Consider the following 20559-nt stretch of genomic DNA (forward strand, 5'->3'; position numbering starts at 1 on the left):
ATGAAGCAATCCCTATGGATTAGCCCTTGTAGCCTTAACAAGAACCTTCTTAGAAACTCTATTCTCTAAGAGATAAAAGACATCTTAGTTGGACTTGAATCAAATATAACCCTTCTTAAGAACTCTATTCTCTAGTAGGTGAAAGACACCTTCTTAACTAGGTGAGGACAAGTTCAAAACATGGATTGGATGTGTATATGTGATGAAGTCAATGTACTCACTGTTAATACCCCACCCTACTAACACTAAGTGGCCGCCATAGCACCAACCAACACCTTGATACATTATAAATACCCAAAATTTTTATGAAAAAGGCATGCAATGATAAAAACTCTTTAAATAAGTTTATCCAAGGAACCCAACACCTAAAAAACCATTCTCCAAATATCCAATATAAGGCACAACCCCTCATCAGTTTGAAGTAGTAGATCATACAAAGGAAAAAAATAGTAGCACAAGGCAAATTAAGAACATTTGGGTCCTTAAGGACGTCCTTTGGAATCATTAGTGTGAGGAAAGTTCTAGGTACCAAATTGCAATCTATGCCTCTTTCTACACAAGTAGCAATCAAAGAGAGAAAACCATAGGCAAAGGCTAAGTCTCAAGTGCCAAGAATGCAATAGAAGCTGAAGCAAAAGGCATCTATAGTAGTGTTTTTTTTACCTAGAATGAGCATACAAAAAGAAAACCTACAAGGGCAACAAATATTGGTTGAAGCCAAAACATACAAGAAATAGGTCAACCTTACACTGAGAGCTACAAAGATTTAGTGATACTATAAAGAAGCCATATACATGTGGTAAGAAACCATACTTTTTATACACTAGATAATAATCTAGTTTGGAAATTTTCACAAGGTTTACACTAAAATAAACATGACAAAGCTTTTACCTAAAATTTAGGAAACATCTTAACCAAGTAAGTTTACAATGCTATATCTCAAGTCAAGATCTTGGCACTTGGAACTAACTCAACATAAAGTGTGTTGAATCAAAGACATATGGCACCAAAGAATGTGTAAGAATGCAAATAAACTTCAAACAGGTGCCATAGGGGTATCAATTGAAGGGTCTCAATGAGTAGGCCAATTCTATGCTTTTTTATATTTCAAAAATATAAAAAGCCAAGATATGCACAAGCTAAACTATGGCAATTATACTAGGAGAAAACAAATCTAGGTCTCCCTTTTAAGAGCCAAGATACCCTTCATTCACAATGATACTCATATCAAAATGATTAGTAATCATAACCAAGAACTAATGGCCCTACTTGATTGGACATGCAACATGCCAAATTGAACTAGAAGTTACAAAGCGAAACTAACTTGCTTTGGACCCCCAATCCTATTGGCATAATCAAAATATCTAATTTCTCTCTCTGACCATCATTATTCTGAAATGTACCAAATTCTTGCAAAGCAAGCTCTTATGAGAATTAACATCACTTATACCAAAACAATTAGAGTTAATGTTTATCATCCTACAAAGGAATGAGTTGGTAGGGATAGATTTCAAACGTTTCAACACTTTTTGGGCAACAAAGAGGTGTACCACAATAAAGATGGACCAAAATAGGTGATTCATGCCATATCAAGGCCAAAATTATTTGGACCTTGTAGTCAACATGTACAATATGCTCCTCACAAATTCAATGTTACCAAATCTTGAAGAGATATATAGTGAGCTTATCACATCAGGATCTCAAAACCATTGTTAGTACCACCACAACGCAAGATTATCACCATTTAGCATGCCTATTATGCAAACTAAACTAATGATGAACAATTTAACCAAAAGAACTTTCTTATTATATACTTGCTTTTTTGAAAACATGCTTAAACCCTTCAAAACGTCAAAAATATACTCGTGAGTTTTGGAACAAATGAATTAACGTAAGCACTAAATGTCAACCCTCTCGTCCCATTGGTCTTAGTGTATTTGCCCTTCATATTATGCCAAATTGTTTGAAATTCCTTAAATTGATATGTTTGTAAAATACTCTCGTTCTTCTCATTAGAGAAATCAAGATAGTATTTGAGAACTGATGAGAGGAAGTGAGCTAGCAAGGGAGTACACTGCTATTACATACCATGGCACTAGGCCCTATGCAAAACTAGCCTTGGACAAGCTTGCTCTTTTTCCTATCTATGTCAATAATTTTAGATATCTCACATGTACTCCATCTTACAAAGTGGCACTCTCAAATATTGTCCATTGGGGAGATGCTATCTAAATCCATCTACCCCTTCCTATCATAAAAGTAGCAAGAGAGAGCACTACTATTACAATCATGGCATTGGGTCCCATGCAAAGTTAGGTTTGGACAAGCTAACTCTTTTTCCTATCTATGATGGTTGTTTTGGATATCCTTCTTTACTCTCCACCCAGCTCCCATGTACTCCCATCCTACAAAGTGGCTCCCTCAAATTTTGTCTATTGGGAAGATGCTATTTGAAACACTCTAGTCTTCCCTATTATAAAAGTAGCCTAAAGCTATACATGAAACGCCAAAAGGAAAAAAAAGGGAAGAGGGTTCCCCCACCCACCCCACCATTGATTCCCAACAAAATTTCAAGCCAGAATGAAATCCAAAACGTTGTAAACCAATCTAGCATGTCATCAATGCCAATGCATATTTAGGAAACATGAGGTGGCCTCCTTAGCATTAGTGGCAATACTGAAAATTTTCTAAAAGTTCCATTTTGGCCTCCTCTTGCAATCTTGCTTAATCGTGAATCTAGCTCACAATGTCAATCTCTGGATTGTCATAATTAAAATTGGGCATCACTATGTCCTAAATTGCTCTCAATGATAAAGGGGTCACAATTACCTATAAAACAATGCACTTAAAGCACTACTTAGTTTACTGACCTATTAAGTGAGATGCATATTCAACTATGGTAACGGATTTGAAGATGTAAAACATGCTAATAAGAAACTATTGCAAGGACCCTTTATTCTGTAAAACAAGCCATTCACCATTTCCAATGAACTCAATCAATGAATCAACAACAAACCAAAGCGTATTGCAAACACCCTCAAGTATATCTAGCACAACAATGAGAATACCTATTCAACTACCACCCACATGCAAATTCATTATGAAAATATTAAGCTTGAAAAGTTGATAGCGATTCCGCCAATATTCCAAGACGGTCACCTAATTCAAGCAAACCTACACCAACCCTAGGACTAGTGGGAACTCATATAAACCTCTGTAAAAAAACCCACCCTAGGACTCGTGAGATGTTACCTTGCGACTTAGCTAACAGCTTATGTAAGAGGCACTCCACTTGGCCCATAAAGAGAAACCCTTTGACCTCCAGAGAACAAAAATATTTGGCTAGCAAGGGCATGCTCCTCAATATCTCAAAGGAATTCAACCCACAAGATGCTACTAAGGCCGGTATTAGTATATACACAAAGCACATCCCAAAGGAACTCTTACCCAATCTCATGTCTCCTCAATAGCCAAGAAACTAGGAAGATTTTAATCTTTCTTTTGTCTCTCCTTTGATCAGAATCCCTCTTCCCTGATCTTATGGTTCTTCTAGGCTGCTATGCAAGCCAACAGATGGATGCCACCATGCTTAATTCCAACATGAGAGAGGTCTCATCGTAACATGAAAAAGTGAGTTTTTTAGAAGTGAATTAGGTGACCATATTGCCAAACGATGTTTTTAATACACAGAAATAAGATAGATTGTCCATACAACCTTCTGTTCAACCGCAGAGAGGGGAACGACTAGAACTGAGATAAAAACTACATGTCCAGTTGACATTGTAGGAAAGACTCCAAATGACTTCAATGACCCCAGTATTTCCCAAGCTTGTGAATCAAGAATCCACCTCAATTTTGTCCAGTTTCCATTCTGAAAAGACACGTAAATGAGTAGTCAGCATAAACAACTTGTTCAAGTTTGAGATGTGTCATGTAAAAGAGCAACAGAGCTTTGAAGCAAAGATTACTTCAGCATCTATCCCAAATTATTACCTTCCCAACCTATCCTTGTTTGCAGATTGTTCAGAAGCATAATGTATTTGCACACTCCATGGCAGTTTGGAAGAAATGGTACAGAAAGCTGGAAAGACAGTCTTGCAAGCAGCAAAAATGGCTGCTTAATTTAGAACACCTTATCTTTTTTCACCAATGTCTTTTAACTCTGACCGCTTCAGTTTGACAAGGTTTCTATCGTATATCAAAATTGTGCTGACGCTCTCCACTATCAATATCAACTGCATAAACATAAAACAATATAGTGGTGGCTCAGGAACTTTCCGAGATAGAGAAGGTGCATGCAGGTGTCTCTTCAAACACTTATAGCCAAGTGGTTAAAGGGGATCTCATGATTCAAATGTCAGAGTATATGAGTGGCACATGCATCGTCAAGCCAATGAAGAAGTAACATGCTATCAGCCCCTATTGATGGTGAACGCCATGCATATATCAACTCTACTAATCATGGAAACTCATCTGCAAAAATCTGCCATAATCATCCAACATCTAAGCATCTCATTTATCAATCTTCCTGGAGTGTTCCTGATCATCCAATATCAGTTATCTCAACCATTCCAAGTTTGCCAAACTTACTTTTTCACTTTTCCCAGAGTCATTAACTAGGAACCTGTTTCTAATTCCAAGGCCATTAAAAAGACTTACAAGGCCATGAATTGCCAATTATTAACTTCTATTTCAAGAACAAGCACAGTTATCCTATGGTGTATGCTGTATTAATAGAGAATTTAAGGACATCAGCCTCTTCCTAGATCATTAGTTTTAAACAGAATACATGTTGAGAAGCCAGAACCGATACCATAGTTGAAAAACGTCAAAGCAGGTTGGGGATGTTTATTCAGTGGAAAAGTAAAGAAAAGTGCCAAAGCCCACCATACAAAAACGATAAAAAGAAAGATGATGCACAGTTTCAACTGTTTCCAACAAAGACTGCAAGGCAGCCTATTTCAAGAAACTGGATAGGAGATATTCCCTCTTATACATATCAGGACCCTAAGGGACAGTGGACAGCCGACAAGCATTCCATGAATGTAGATGCAGATGCAAATGCTTCACAACATTTTGATAGTGCATATTGCAGATAATAAGCATCTTGAGGTCAACAACAAGTACATATGTACATCCAACTTAGGTACATCACATTCCATGTGCAAGTCCTTTTCCTTTGGATATGTGCAATCATATGCTCTATTGTTACAGGAATATAACCCATTGTTTGGTGGGCACTAGGGAGAAGTTTCCAGCCTTGTTGACAAAGCTAAAGCAATCCTATATCTTGTGGTCATGGCCACAAGCAGGAATCATCAATTGAGCAGAAAAAGATGCAGCTCAACAAGATGAATTGGATACAAAGAAAGCCCATTCATACACCATCTTGATTAAGTGCGTGCTGTTCTGGAGAACTTGGAGAGAGAGAGAATGTGTGTGTTCACAACGTCGCAAGATCATGCACCAAGTTGACAATGGCAACATAAACAAGAGCAACGAGGACAAGCGAAAGTAACTTAATGATGAATATGATTACATGTAAGTTATTCCAAAGCGATCCACCTCACAAGTAGGTACCAAGGGCATAGTATCAACCAAAAGCAAACAACAATGCCATGAATTGATGTGAATGTGGATGCCAAATGGAGTGCCTTTGTAAGGGCTACAAATGAAGCAGACTTGAGAGAGTCGACATATACAAAAGCTGAGAGAATTCACCACGACACCTTCCCAGGAAACCCTTAAACACATTTTACAGTAACATACATACTTTTACTACCCCCTCGACACTCAATAAATGTTGTGAGTACCAACAGACAACAATGACAAGAAGAAGTGTGGAGCCATGGATGTCCCAATCCTGCACAGAAACTAGATACGTCTCGCAATAAGCACACAGATGGCTCCTCAAGGATGAAGCGGAAGTGAAGAAACAATCTCCGCTAGTAGGTCACTAATATTATGGACTTTTTACCAGATAAATGGAATTCTACTAGTAGCATCTCACAAAAAGCCCTAGAGGGACAAACCAATGCTATAACTTACAGCAAGCATACAACAAGCCACAACTGATTTAACCTTCAAAATCTTCCCTTAACTTTGATTTAGACTCCAAAAGAGCGAATGCAACTATCACAATATTTGAGTTCAGACACCAAAGGACCATACTGATCTAATGCATTCAAGATGTAAATTTCATTAAATAGTCTGTCACTGACCTGAATGCATGCATATGCAAGAGCCATGGCAAAGTAAAAATTCGCATTTCCAGTTCCCTGCCCAAAAAAGAGAGAAGTAAAATGAGAACTCAAATAGATCACATGAATTTTATGATCCAAGCAATTGTGGATTCTCCTGTTCTTAAATGAAAATTAAAGCCATGTATTGAAATAGGATGCAAGCTATAAAGATGCTTTATTCATGATAACAGAGCCCCATGGATGTATTGTGTGCGCATTAACAAGAAACCATAACAGCCCACAACATCCAATTAAGAAGCATCGTTGATTTTCGTTAGACCAATGATGCTTGGCGGGAGCAGTTGTAGCCTAAACAGGCTAGCACATGAACCCTTCTATAGTTTGTATTCATTGATATTTTACTATTTGTTTTCTTCAACATTAGCCTATACTGCCATAATTCATACTAGGCTCTTCTGTTCTCCCTGAGGAAATTTCTTGAAGCGATTCCTGTGTAAAATATCACTGCAGAGCTTGGTTTTGAGTTTATGACAATCTCAATCAACACACTAAAGTCACTGCAAAGCAAATTTGAGGTTGAAAGTCGATAAGAATACATCAAGGTTGAACATGAGTATATTAACAAGCCAAATTTCAAAACCGTTTGTCCTTTACAACTATTTAGTGGTCTCTTTTACAAGGACCAATGTTCCAACAAGTTTTAACAAACCAATAGACAAAATTATTGGATGATAAAGAAACCTTATTAGATCCTGATCAACAGATATAATGGATCAATGACTTGGATTATCAGTCAGATCTTCAAAAGCTTACATTAAAGTCGATAAGAAGACATGTTACAAGACCCAAAAATCCATGGAAGCATTTTGCATCTAGGGCAAAGTGATTCCTTGATAAAGAAACATGTGTCAATCACATTAAGCTACTTAGAATTAGCCTACAAGATAAACTCAACCTTTTCAGCTAAATTTCTTTGGTTCTAGTACAGGCCCCAGACTGAATTCCTCTATTAAATTGAAGTATAATAAACATATAATGGATCAATGCCTTGGACTACCAATCAAAACTTCAAAAGCATACATTAAAGTTGATAAGAAGACATGATACAAGACCCAATTGATGGAAGCATTTTGCATCTAGGGGACACTGATTCCTCCACATAGAAACATTTGTAGACCATGTTAAGCTACTCAGAATTAGGCTACAAGATAGACTCATCGTTTTCAGCTAAATTCCTTTGGCTCTCATACAGCCCCCAAACTAAACTCTTCTATTATATTAGAGTATAATAAACAAATTTGTAGCTCTTTCCCAGGATAATTGGCTCAAAAAGTTCTAATATCTATAAAAGGGAATCATGGGCATTGCCACAATTATCCATATCATTCCACATTCAATCCCAGCTTTCCAACACTCATTGCTATCATCTTCTTCTCATCGCCATCATCACATGCTGCCACCCTAGTCCCTACCTCATCTCTCCACCTTCATCGCCAACCTCCGGCCAAGCTGTGCCACTATTGCTTTGGCATCTGTTCACCTTCTCCTGCTGTGTTTGCATCTCCAGCCTACAGCAATAGCTCTATTGCATAGCCAGCTCTCCTACTGCCACCTAGCGGCCTGGCATCAGCATTTTTCTGTCGGCCATCTCAACATTGCTGTGTTTGGTCTCTACATCCCTCTCCTGCCCCAAAACTGCTATGTTTGGTATCCAGTATTGCCATTGTTGCTGCCTCAGCTTATTCATCAGATTTCGGCATCGGGCATTGGTAGTTTGCTGCACTCTCGACTCGTCAAAGCATGTCACACCCGTTTCTCGTTCTGTGCTGGCCATTTCTCTACTCTTTTGTTCATTCCTTCCATGCTTTCCTCCTGTTTCTGTGCCAGGATTATGAGCTTCTGCTCCTGGGCTTTGAGTTCTCTACTCATAGTTGCGTGCTCTTTCCTTCCCAAGTGTAGTTGATCGGTCATAGACTCGATCTCCTTTTGCTGCTGCTCCCTCTCTCGCTTTCTCTCCTCCTCTTTGCCATTTAATTCCTCCATCATTTGCCCGATGTTGGCAGTTTTCGCCTCCAATTCTCCATGTTGCATCAGGAGGAGCTTATATTCCCGCTGCATCTGCACCAATTCTTGATTCTCATCCTCGAGCCGCTACTTGTAGCTTTCTTCCATGTCTTCCTTAGCTTTTAATTCCTACTTGAGGTCAAGGATCTGTCGTTGTTGCATGGCTATTGTGCGGGTTTTTTCAAGTTGGAAAGTAGCTACTGACTCGAGAGTTGATTCCTTTACCTAGTGGAAAACATGCTTTGCCATGAAAGTAAATATATAAAGAGTACCCTTGGATGCCCCAAGCCAACCTATAAGGCAAGATTGGTTGCTAAGGGTTTTAATCAAGAGCATGGTGTTGACTTCGATGAAGTCTTTTCTCCTGTCGTAAAGATGACTACCCTATACCTAGTTTTGGCTTTGGTTTGGCTTTGGTTGCGCAACTTGATTTGGACCTCTATTAGATGGATGTCAGAAATGACTTTCTTACATGCAGAGTTGCATAATGAGATTTATATATAGTAACTTGAGGGCTTTGAGAAAAAAGACACAGAACACCTAATGTGCAAGTTTAAAAAGAAACTTTATGGCCTTAAGCAAGCACCTAGGAAATGGTACCACAAGTTTGATACTTTAATGCATTCACAAGGATATACAAGTAGTGATATGGATCCGTGTTTATACATAACAAATGCCCATGATGGCAACCTTATGATTTTGGTACTTTATGTGGATGATATGCTAATTGTAGGGAGTGGTTTGATGCGTTGGATGCCTTCAAAGGTCAACTTCAGAAGAGCTTTGAGATGAATGACATGAGACGGCGGGCCTCACATAATCTTGGAAGTTGGGATAAACATAACGCTTAATCACTCTAAGAAGCTCCTTTACTTATTGTAAAAGGAGTACAACTAGAAAATCCTTGAGCAGTTTCATATACAGAAGCCAAGATAGCCAATATTCCTAATACATTGGGCAGTTTGATGTATGCCATGATAGCCACTTGTCCTGACATAGCATTTGTAGTGGGAGTTGTGGCACACTACATGGCTACACTTGACAAGTAGCATTGGGATCCGCGAAGGATGGTATCATGAGGTACCTTAAGGGTACTGCAGATATATGCATATATTATGGTGGCCAAGATACAAGAGCTGTGAGATACACTAACTCTAATTATGTAAGACATGCAAATAGTAGGAAGCCCACCTCTGGCTATATCTTCACCTTTGCTAGAGGTGCTATTTCTTAAATATCCAAGGTGCAAAAAAACACAGCCCCATCTACTACAAAGGCAGAGTATGTTGCAACCACTAGGGCTTGTAAGGAGGCTCTTTGGTTAGGCCGTCTGGTGGCAAACCTTGGTATTACCGATGAGATCTTTACATTGCATTCTATCCAAGAGGTTGTTTAGGACAAGTCTATTAAGCTTATCAAGATCTCAACTGACCAAAATCCTGTAGATCTACTCACTAAGAGTCTCTCAACAGAGTGTTTTGCCTTTCTTAGGAAGCTGATGCGCATTGGATGAGATAATGTCTTGCCTCATCCTATTGTACTTTATGTACAATTGTCTGTTGTCACTTTTTTCTTGTTCTCTCCTTACGAGGGATACATTCTCTTTTAAGTGAGGTTATTGGGAGTAAAGGTGCCTGTGCCTAACCGCTCGTGTATTCGTTATATTGATAGTACCCACACACTTGCACATTGCAAGTGGCAGACGCCTATCATTGTCACTTCATTCTTTATTATTTCAGTGACATTTGAATAAGGGAAGATTGGTCACACATTGTGACTATTGATGTTCCCACATATGGAGTCTCGCGCTCTTGCTCCATCCGCATAGCTCTTGCTTCCGCTTGTGTACTTCCACTCGAGCTCTACCTTTCAAAAAGACTTCCAAAGATGAAACTTGCAAGGCTCAACTCTCTCTTTTGCTCTCTAACCTCTAAGTATTGTTAGTTATAATTTGTGGTTGTAGGTGGGCCCCTCAAATGTGGTGCAAGTTGTTACCAACAATGCATCAAATTGTCAACACATGGGCCATTTATTTAAGGCCGAGTTCCCCACGATTGTGTAGACTCCATGTGCAAGTCATTGTTTGGACTTGCTCATGGAGAACATTGGGAAGCTCAAGTGGGCAAAGTGGATGGTCTGCAAAGCTACATCAGTTGACACCTTCTTCAAGTAAAGGTAAAGGTGCTTGTGATGTATCGTGAATATAGCACACTCGAGTTGAAAAAGCCTACTTACATATGGTTGTTGCTCGAGCGCATTTATGAGGTGCGGTTGTGCCAAGCCTTGCACTAGACAGTGGTGTCCACTCTATGGAATGAGTGAGATGAGCATGAGACAAAGGAGACCAAAGCCATGCAACGCTTGTGCCTTAGTGAGCAGTTTTGGCAAAAAATCTGTGACGTCATTATCGTGACTCCCTTTTATAAGGTGTTACATATGAGTGATTGCAAGGGGTCCACCATGGGCCTTCTTATTCACTTCTTTAGAGCGGCATTAGTGGAGACACGTACCTGCACGATGATCAGAGACACAATGTGCACATGTTCTAGAGATAGCAAGAGGAGATGAGCATGGATGCATAAGCCCATACATGGTTTTGCCGCATTGGCACATTTGGCCTACAAGTCCTCAACAGTCATGGATAATAAAGAGCTTGGTTCGGACCACCTTGCTTATTTGACTCATGTAGTCCCTATGGATGACCACAATGCAGTGCTGGAGGAGCTAGGATACTATGCGGATCAGAGAGGACATGTGGCTTTAGCTTCTTCCACTTGTTGGAGAAGAGAGTTACTGGTGAAGCCTTTATTTTGGTGGGAAAAAATTGGATACGCATTGGAGACCCCTCAGCTCTTAGCCATAAGAGTCCTTGCTCAGGATTGCTCTTCAAGTGCATGTAAGAGAAACTGGAGTGCATATTCTCTCATTCACATGAAGATTCACAATCGACTTTGCACCTGATAGTTAGAGCAACTAGTTTATTGCCACACTAACTTACGCATGATAAGGCCTATGATGAGCATGGGTAGTCCAAAGCAAGTAAATACTTAACCATAAAATTTAAAATTTACTGTTTAAACTTTGAAGTTTATACTTTACAATTTAGACTTTAGCATTTAGAATCTTATGTGCATTGTGTAGGAGAATGTTGATACATTCAAGTTCACAAGCGACATTCCGAGTGTACATTAGGAGATGGACGAGAAGATGAGTTTTGCAAAGCTCTATAGAGACATTATAGGATCAGATACTTGTAAAACTCACAATCAATGTGCTTATGGGCGAGGAGTTTGAGTAGGTGGTAGCAGGGGCAAGGTCATTTAGCACCCTCCAACATCGAGGAGGGGTGGTTCAAGTGGCTTGTAGACATATGTAAGAAGGGACTCTAATACTCACATCCCATGCCTCGTAATGACATCCCCCCCTTGCCTACACAACAGGCGTTAAGCTAAAAATGTATTAGCTTTACTTACACAGCCCAAAACTTGATTAATTAATGAAGAAACCTAGTAAATCTTTAAAAAACGCGATCCTAGAGAGTTTCTGTGTCCCATAAGCACAAACCCACTTGGGAGGGCCCAAACTTTCTATAAATATGTATGTTGCCCTCCATTCAAACTCAATAATCTCGTTTTTGCAGATTACAGGTGTTTTAGCTTGCTGCCCACACCTTGTTCGCGGAGGACATCTCAGCCGAAGCTGTCCATTGCTGTCTTCATCAGTTGGCACCTGATTTCCGGCCCTCTTCACGCAGTTTGGAGCTGATTCCAGCCAGGCAACTGCTGTTCCCGTGCAAACCTGCTGTCGTACAGCCTGCCACATCATCATAGCCCTGCGTTTGCTTCTTGCAGGCTGTCGACTGGCAGTTTTCTCTCTCCTACAGGTTGTCTTGCTTGCGTTTTTAGTCTCTCTCTCCTGCAGACTGTCCTGCCTGCGTTTTTAGTCTCTCTCTCTCCTGCAAGGCTACGTTTTTTGTCTTTCTATCTCCTCACTGCCATCTGCATCAATTGGTGTGCCTATCACTAGCTCCTACTACACATTCAAGTTATTGTCCTACTTAGGTTTGCCTTCATGAGTTATTCAATAACTATTTCTTGGAGACACCATTAGAGAGGGAAGGCTAAAAATGGTCAGCAGCCCTATCCTCTTTTTTGCAACAACAAGCTTACCGATTTAGGTCAGATAAGCGACAGCTGGTCATACAGAGCTTATGTGGCCGACAACAGTGCCAGGCTGATGCTGGCAAAGCAGAATTAACGTGCTGCTTTTATAAGCAATTTGATGGTGGCACTAATTGGGATTAGCCTTGTCATGCCTGCCTGTCATTCAAGGCTTTATAGCCTGAACTTTAGTTATCTAAAAGCTACATGTGTAATCCGCCTATTTAGGGGACCAAAGGTCCGCCATGTTAATGGCAAAGCTGGGGAAGGCTTTATACTCATATAAGATACAATAGACAAGCATCAACTGCTAGCTTTCCCCCCATGGGAAACAGTGGAGAGTGTTTAAACAGGTACCGCTTCTGAATAGGACTACATTTTGCAGGTTAAATATGAATTGGATAAATTCTAAGACCGCATCATAGACATGTATACAAAGGTTTGATGATAAAGAACCCAAAATATATAACATTGACCAAAAATCCAAAAGAAAGAATTAGGTACATCTGCAATGCATCACTCTTGTAAAAGTAGATCATACCCTCCATATCCACAAGTTGTACATCACAGGACTCAAAAGCGCCACACCGATATAACCATTCAATAAGAAGAATGTAAATCGCATTCCTGAAAAAGCAAACATGGAATATAAACATTCAGACAAGGCTAAAAATTTCCAGTGAAAAAAATCAAAGAACGGCCATCACCTGAAAGCTCATTCAAAAAAAGTGGCATTAAACCCAAATATAAGGCAGCATCACCAACCTGTTACATACAGCACACATCACCACAAAACATGACATAAAGCACAGGCAATGCATGAGAACACAAAGCTGCAATATTTTGGATGCTTACTGAAGGATATGATTTGAGCATTGCAGAGATGGCCAAGAAAATGAAGGCAAGGAAGATGGGCCGATGATGTAACCGAATGGTGAGGGGTAAAATCATGAACAGCACATTAGCATGAAAGACCAATAGAAAAAATGGTCTGAAGAAATCAAAAACTTCGGTGAAAAAATACCTGCAATAAAAAGTAACCTATTCAGTTGGACAATCTAGGCCCAGGAAGAAAGCATTCAGTACTAGAGTAGTAGAGAACCTGGCCAGGACTCACCAAAACACGCCCAGGTTTGGTGAAAGGTCTTCCACAGTCAAAATAAAGCCGTAAGTCCTGCAAACATGTATACCAGTATTTAACAAGGGCATTACCTTGTGTGTTGTGCACTAAGCCTCTGGCCAGCAATGGCATCAAATCAAAACCAATAGGTTGCAAACGACATAGAACCACTAGGAGTTGCAGATATTGACCAGAGACTGAACATTCAGTAGAAGCATTTCACAACCAAAAGATTGGAAACCCCCCCCCCCCCCCCCCCAAAAAAAAAAAACAAAAAACACTTACTCAGCAAATATCTCCTTGAGTCCACTCGTTCTTCCCACTGAAATTGTGCACAGGGCTAAGATGTATGCCCACCATAAAAATGACCAAACAATCAAGTCTTTAAGAGCTTTAGCCTTGAAATTATAGGGATAATCCTCCAGTAAAACTCCTTGTTCAGATATTTGTGCCTTCTCATTTCTCTCTATTTTGAGTGCTTGGATGTCTTCTGCTTCAGTCTGAGATGCCTTGAGGAAACTAACGATTTTAAACAACTTCTTTGGTGGATGGTCGACACCAAAAGTCATAGTGTACACTATCTGCAAAAGGCCAGGCATAGAAAAAAGTGATAAAATTCAAAATCGAACAGCTCAATCATAAATTGCACAGAGGGTTGACTAATGACTTAATGCAGATACTACTTAAATAAATAAGATCACAATAAAAATGTGGTTTCTCACAGGGATTAGAAGAATCACGGGGTAAAGAGAAAAGTGTGTTGCCATAACCCATCCAAAGCTCGCCAGTGGCACGTTCCCTGTAATCAAACATAGTACCTTCTCTGGAATTTATCTACCTAACACAAAGGACCCATACTTAAAGTGGGGATCTCACCTGACACGGCTCCATAAAGAGCCAATAGAATAGTAGCATTTTCTATAGATGAGGTGCATCCACCCACACAACTAACAATTGCAAAAGGATTCCATAGGTAAAATGTTGCAGCCATATCTCCAATCCAAAACTTTGTTGAAAACCCTGTAAACATCATATTAACAATTAAGACTTTGCCACAGCACGTCATCTTATAGACAAGCTCATACTACAATTCCACAATCAAAAGATTTACGACATAAATAAAGTTGTCAAAGAGTCAAATTGAAAACTGAGAGTAAACATTAGCCATATGCAAGCTTCATAGCCTCATCTTGAAACTGTGATATCCTAAACAACCAACTGCAAATAAAGAGCCGGCTTCTTCAAAGAGCATGCCCCAAAAAAAACTCTATTTTACATGTACCTCACAATGTGCGCCTTCTCCACATACCAGTAGATAGTTCTGACTGGTCATTAAAGAACAGAGAATAAAGTTGTCAAATGACTAGAGGTGTGTTGCAGCTCAGGTTGGTCAACTTTGTGTTCCTTAAGAGCTCAAGTTCCTTATGTGGGTGGTTACCATTTAGTCATGCACCAATTCTTGGTGACCACAATAACTTTTGAGATATGTAGCTCAAGGTGGGTGGGTTGGTTGAAGGTACCATGCGTATAACTTGATCATAACAGTTTATGAAGATACCCACCTGATCCCTTTGTGATTGCAGTCTCCGGATGGACAAGTCCAGAAGTAGAGTCTCCTAATCCCCACTAGGGATACTCACTATAGCCTTGGAGTCCTAGTGTGATGTCCAACTATCTTTCCCTAGGTTCTTTGTGCAAGAAAATACTATTGGGGTGCCACCATGAGGAGATCTTCTTGCACAAGTGCAAGAATGTAGATTTAGGGAATGGAGGAAAGGGTTCATGAGCCCCCAAGTACTCCACAAGTAATATTCTGAGTAGTTCCAAATCATGCAAAGTATCAATATCTTGGCAAGACCAAGGTGTGATGCTCTTGGTTCTAGCTAGGCTACACATGTAAAGCAACAAGGCATTACACTAGTGCATTGGGCCCTAGAGTTTGTGGTTCCAAGATGTACATTATCAATGCAATGGTGCCTAGATAAGTACCCTTGATGGCTAAGACAGTATATCCCAAAGAATTACCCAAAGGTTGTTGCTTCTTATTTAGCCCCATTGGGCTAGCTCTTACAATAGAATTATGATAGTGTAATATATTGCATGGTGGATTGTAGAACTAGGTCTTCCCATCCTCGTGGTATTCTTCATGTCAGTACCCCTAGGGATTCTCCATCAAGCCATCATAGCCTCATTGTTAACCCTAGAGAATAAGTTGGTGTATTTTAGTCTCCAAACAAGGTGACTATAGTATCAAATCGCGGGTCTTCTAAGTCCAAGGCTCAATCGGTTGCTGTAACTGGAATGTTGGGTCTTAAGTTCTAGCTCATTCCATACCTTGACACAATTTCAAAAGCCAAATGATGAGCTCTTATGTTATCAATGTGGAAGGTATGGTCATGTGTTGCCTTCTAGTGAGGTGAAGATGATAAGAAGAAAGAATTGAACAAGAGCTTGACAGTTTCTAATTCTATGATTTCCTCAATAGATCATCACTATTCTTTCATTGCTCCTTTACAACAAGAAGTTCAATGCCATGGACAAACGAGTGGCTTGTGGAGGGGACTCCATGCTTGCAAAGTCCAGTTTCCGAACAAGAAGTCCTTTGAAATGGTGTACAACAAGTGACCATAACAAAAGGGCGAAAGGTCCAAAGGTTGTTCCCTATACCTGAGGATCTAAGAGCGGTGGCTTGTAGAATATCATCAGCTCGCTGCATTGTGAAGAAAGTTCATACTTGACCCTTCGGTTGCACTCGTGTCAAGAGGGATCGCGTGTGGGCCTTGGCCTTATAGGCTGAGCTAATAGGGTGGTCAAGCTGGTAATATATCCGTTTGAGTCTACACTAGCTAGGCTAAGGAGAAAAGTATTGCTAATAAAATCATATGAGACGAATGGCAAATACATAGGCCAATTAGCTAACATGTGGGTCGAATGATCATGTTCATCCGAAAACCAAGGCCTATGGCTTCCAACCTGCGTTCGAATGAAACAAAGATGGACGAATGGAAGGAGGATGGCAGCCGATTTGATATGTGTCTGAATTAGGACGTAGCGGAGAAATGTGAAGAAGAAGGCATGCAGACTGAGGTACTGAGCATATGGAGGAGAGTCGTCCGAGTGGGTGGGCCTTCGACGGTGTGTGAAGAGAAGGACCAGGGTTGTCCAAGTTAATGGCAGCCAAATAATGTGATGGCCCAAGGGCAACTGGGCATCATGTAGCCCAGCTCGATTAAGGCAATGCAAAGGCTGAGTAGCCAATGTGTGGCTGATTGAAAGCCTGCGTCCAAGACTTGGAGCTCATAGGTCGAGTCATTAATGTGTTGGCCTTAGTGTTAGAATGAATACACGGCTGTCAAGGATTTATTGTTGTTTGAAATAGATAAGGCATGCTATGAAAATTGAGATAACACATCCGAGTCAAGGTGTCATCACATTGTGAGGCTCTGTCATCCGAGTCTAAAGCGTCATCACATTGTGTGTGGCTTCCACATCCGAATTGTAAAGGCCTCTGTCTAATTTGGTTTGGCCTATGGCCTATGGTTCATAGCCATCCAATATGGCCCCATGGCTGAGTGGTTAGTCCATTATGCAAGGTACTTGAGCAAATAAATGAACACTAAGCAGTCTATACGACCGGTTAGAAGGAGTGCCTTTTAGGCCTATGGTGAGGTTCTCTTACACAAAACGCAATCAAGTCAAATTTTTGAAGGCCTTTGATAACAAGGGGGCTTTGCTTTTCATTTCGTCTTCTAAGGAGCAACAGATTTGGTGATGATCGAGATGGTCTTAGACCTCAAGGCCCTTGTGTATTCTTTCTTTGTCAGTTCTTGCTCGAATAGGTCTAAAAGATCGTTCTCTCCCTCTCATATCCTATCCCTTCAATTCCAAAAGATCCAATACCCTTTCTGGCATAAAATGCAATTGAATAGAATTTCTGAAGGCCTTGTGGCCCTTGATAACAAGGGGGCTTTGCTTTTCATTTCGTCTTCTAAGGAATAGCAGATTTGGTGATGATTGAGATGGTCTTAGAAATCAAGGCTCTTAAGTATTCTTTCTTACTGAGTTCTTGCTCGAATAAGTCTAAAAGATCATTCATTCCCTCTCATATCCTATCCCTTCAATTCCAAAAGATCCAATACCCTTTGCCCAGAAGCACAAAGGCAACAACCAAATACAAAAGCCAATAATAAAAGCAAAGACTTCACAATGTGAGTAGCTTCAGATGCACAAGCAAGCCCCTTACCATTCCTACAAAGTGTTAAAACAAAGAGCCAAGAAGTTAGATCTTTTAAGGTTTTTATATTAAGATATATTTCTAAACCTACATTATATTGCTACTCTACACCAAACACAAATTTACAACCCAAAATCATCTTGTCTGTCTTACTCCATCTGTCCTACTCTCTCATACCTGTTTCAAGCTCCGCTCCTAATCCGTTTCAAAGTACATACTCCCATTCCATTTCAAATTGATGCTTCTATTCCAACGAATGATAAAAAGAATGTTTGCCATCATGGATGATTTCCTCATGTCCCGACAATGGGAACAAAATGTCGAAGCTTTTGTGAGCTTGATTGCCGAACTTCACAGAATGCTTATTCCTTCAAGCGCTTCGTCCAATTTGGCAACTGTTGCCTCTCACACAATCTATACATTCTCCACACTCATCAATCTATCCATTGTTCTCCCAAATCACAAGAAAGCAAGAACAACTAAACCAACAAGAATGTAGAAAACTCACCGCCTTATCTTATTCTCAATGCCAAAAAGCGAAAGCTTGATGGTGGCTCCACAATCTATGCGATGGTACTCAATCCACATCCTGTATTCCATAGCTCTTGATCTGATCTACGAGGACCCAATTCACGAGAAGAAATGCAAAGAAGAAGAAGGAAGACCACCCAATCCCTCCTCCAATCCACCTCTCATCTAAGAAGAGGAAGAAGAAAAGACGTGCGCAAGGAATGAACTTCATCTCTCAAGTCCCTCATTCTCACACACTCACTCTCCCTCACTCTCAAGATGGAGCACAAGTAGATAGAATAGAATCAAGAAGAAGGATGCTCGCAAGTTTCCATACCACAAGAATGAGCTTATCCATTTGATTTTCGAGTTTTATACATTGGGTGGTTTAGAGTTTGGGCTTCCACTTACGTTCGGCGTCCGTCTCTCCTATATGGCTCATCGCCGGTCTTTCCCGGTTTATGCATACATGTTAGTTTACACCGACTATCACGAAAGTGCATGAAAGTTGGTGCTCGTGCCCTTGTCGAGCTACCAGTCTTTCTACCCAACAGAATACAACTTGCATGGATGCTATGTCTGCCTTTCAAAATAGTATTACAATTAATAGTATGATTGTAGGTTTAGACCAAAAATTATATGCCCTGCGCCCCTTGTTTGATTTACACTTCCCTTTACTTTTTCCACCTTTGCACGTCAAAACTACACTTCAAACCTTCATTTCTTCCACATCAAACCAACATTCAGTTCATACTCGAAAAGAAAAAACAATTGCTCTAATCCTTGCCATATGCATCCCATTAGGTTCTACCTTTGCATTTTCCTAAATTTCCTATCCATTTCCTCCTACAAAAGAGCTACTCTCACTTTGCATACACACAACTGACCCATAAGTGCTCATGACCTTGTCACCTTTGATGTTGATGTCCAATCGATTTTAAAGTATTCATAAACACAAAAGAACACTTCAACCTATCAAATCCTAAAATTGATAACCAACATTTGAGCCCAATTTCACGGAGCATTTTCTTTGATAACATACATATGCCATAGTCCCTATAATCTTTCTTTGACAATGTGCATATGTCATAGTCCTTGCAATCCCACACTTCTCTTGTTCAAACAAGGAAATTTCTCGTAATAATACTGTGAGAAAATGACTTTCTTTACAAAAAGTTATCCAAAAAGTGCACAATGCTTGAGATCTCACAGAAGAATAGAGTATCTTAGCTCATTGTGCTATGATAATCTATTTGTATAGTATTTAAATAAAAACAAAAGCATATATTGCTATAAATCGAGTTAGAAAAGTGTACCTTACTATAAATGGAGTTATAAAGTTGCCCAATGGATTCCCCATGCCAAGAGGAGAAGATTGAATATTGTCATCACCCCATATATGCTATCAACTCATATTCTATGGCTGAAACCTACACTTTCTGCAACAAAGAAGAGCAAAATAGCCATCTCCAAACTTATGCTTCTCAAATGAAAGAGAAAGAGATCCCAAATAGCCAAGATCAACTTTCTAAATGAGTAACCAATTGCTCCTTAATCAAATCTTGTCATTGATTTAGAGCTAATTAATGCTAGGAATATTAATCATGAGTGACCTGCTCACTCAACCAAACTAAGCAACTAACATGAGTTGTTTACTAGATGAAATTTTCGATGTAATCAATGCTAGCCTCTAACTCTTGGCACAGTGACCATTGCACCACCACTAGTGAAGGATTTTACGCCGAGACATATGTATAAGCTATATGATACAACCAAAATTAAAGTTCATATCATAAATAATTAAGTCCATTTCTCATTCCAATGGTATACCCCCCTCTTAAAAAACACTTTAAGTCAACATATTTCCTAATACCCAATGTATGTATCCAAATGCCATGCTTAGATTGTATTAAGGAAAATTTCTCTCCCAAATAATCAGCCATCCCAAAATAAACCATGTATTTTTCCCCTACAACAAAAAAAATTAGTTGTCTATCCATTGAATATGAAATTGGTTACCATTGGTAATGGCAGTCGCTCTTTCCAGACAAGAAGCCTCTCAAAGGATACCTTCGAATGTGAGCTAGTTATTGATGGGTGACTGTTAGGTCAATTAGAAACCTTCAGGTCGGTCCTCCATGGGTAACGGCAAGACGCTTCCCCTGCGGGGTAGACCTAGGATTATAAAGCCGGATAAAATCCAATCATTCTAGAGTACGGATAGCGACGACTGGAAGGTAAACTATGGCCGACTACTAAAACATTACT

At 39.9% G+C, this 20559-nt stretch overlaps 1 protein-coding gene across 6 annotated transcripts in view; it reads right to left on the bottom strand.

Moving 5' to 3' along the window:
• Positions 1-3663: 3663 nt before the first annotated feature.
• The window catches only part of LOC148026031 (uncharacterized), a 51204-nt gene continuing 34308 nt past the window's right edge, over positions 3664-20559 (bottom strand). For 5 of the 6 annotated variants that reach the window (XM_087693272.1, XM_087693271.1, XM_087693274.1 and 2 more), the window contains 10 exons: positions 14424-14567; positions 14270-14346; positions 13833-14128; positions 13545-13601; positions 13283-13451; positions 13135-13192; positions 12969-13054; positions 6222-6278; positions 3994-4235; positions 3664-3871 (listed from right to left, as the gene is read on the bottom strand). In XM_087693272.1, coding sequence (XP_087549398.1) covers positions 4134-4235; positions 6222-6278; positions 12969-13054; positions 13135-13192; positions 13283-13451; positions 13545-13601; positions 13833-14128; positions 14270-14346; positions 14424-14567 — 1046 coding nt within the window. In that variant the 3' untranslated portion in view covers positions 3664-3871; positions 3994-4133. The remainder of the gene's footprint in view (positions 3872-3993; positions 4236-6221; positions 6279-12968; positions 13055-13134; positions 13193-13282; positions 13452-13544; positions 13602-13832; positions 14129-14269; positions 14347-14423; positions 14568-20559) is intronic. The other variant, XM_087693277.1, reaches the window with a different exon arrangement.

The sequence above is a fragment of the Lygodium microphyllum genome, chromosome 14 (assembly GCF_053477565.2).
Source record: "Lygodium microphyllum isolate KBCC chromosome 14, Lygodium_microphyllum_v1.1.10, whole genome shotgun sequence".
In the NCBI taxonomy this organism is placed as follows: Eukaryota; Viridiplantae; Streptophyta; class Polypodiopsida; order Schizaeales; family Lygodiaceae; genus Lygodium; species Lygodium microphyllum.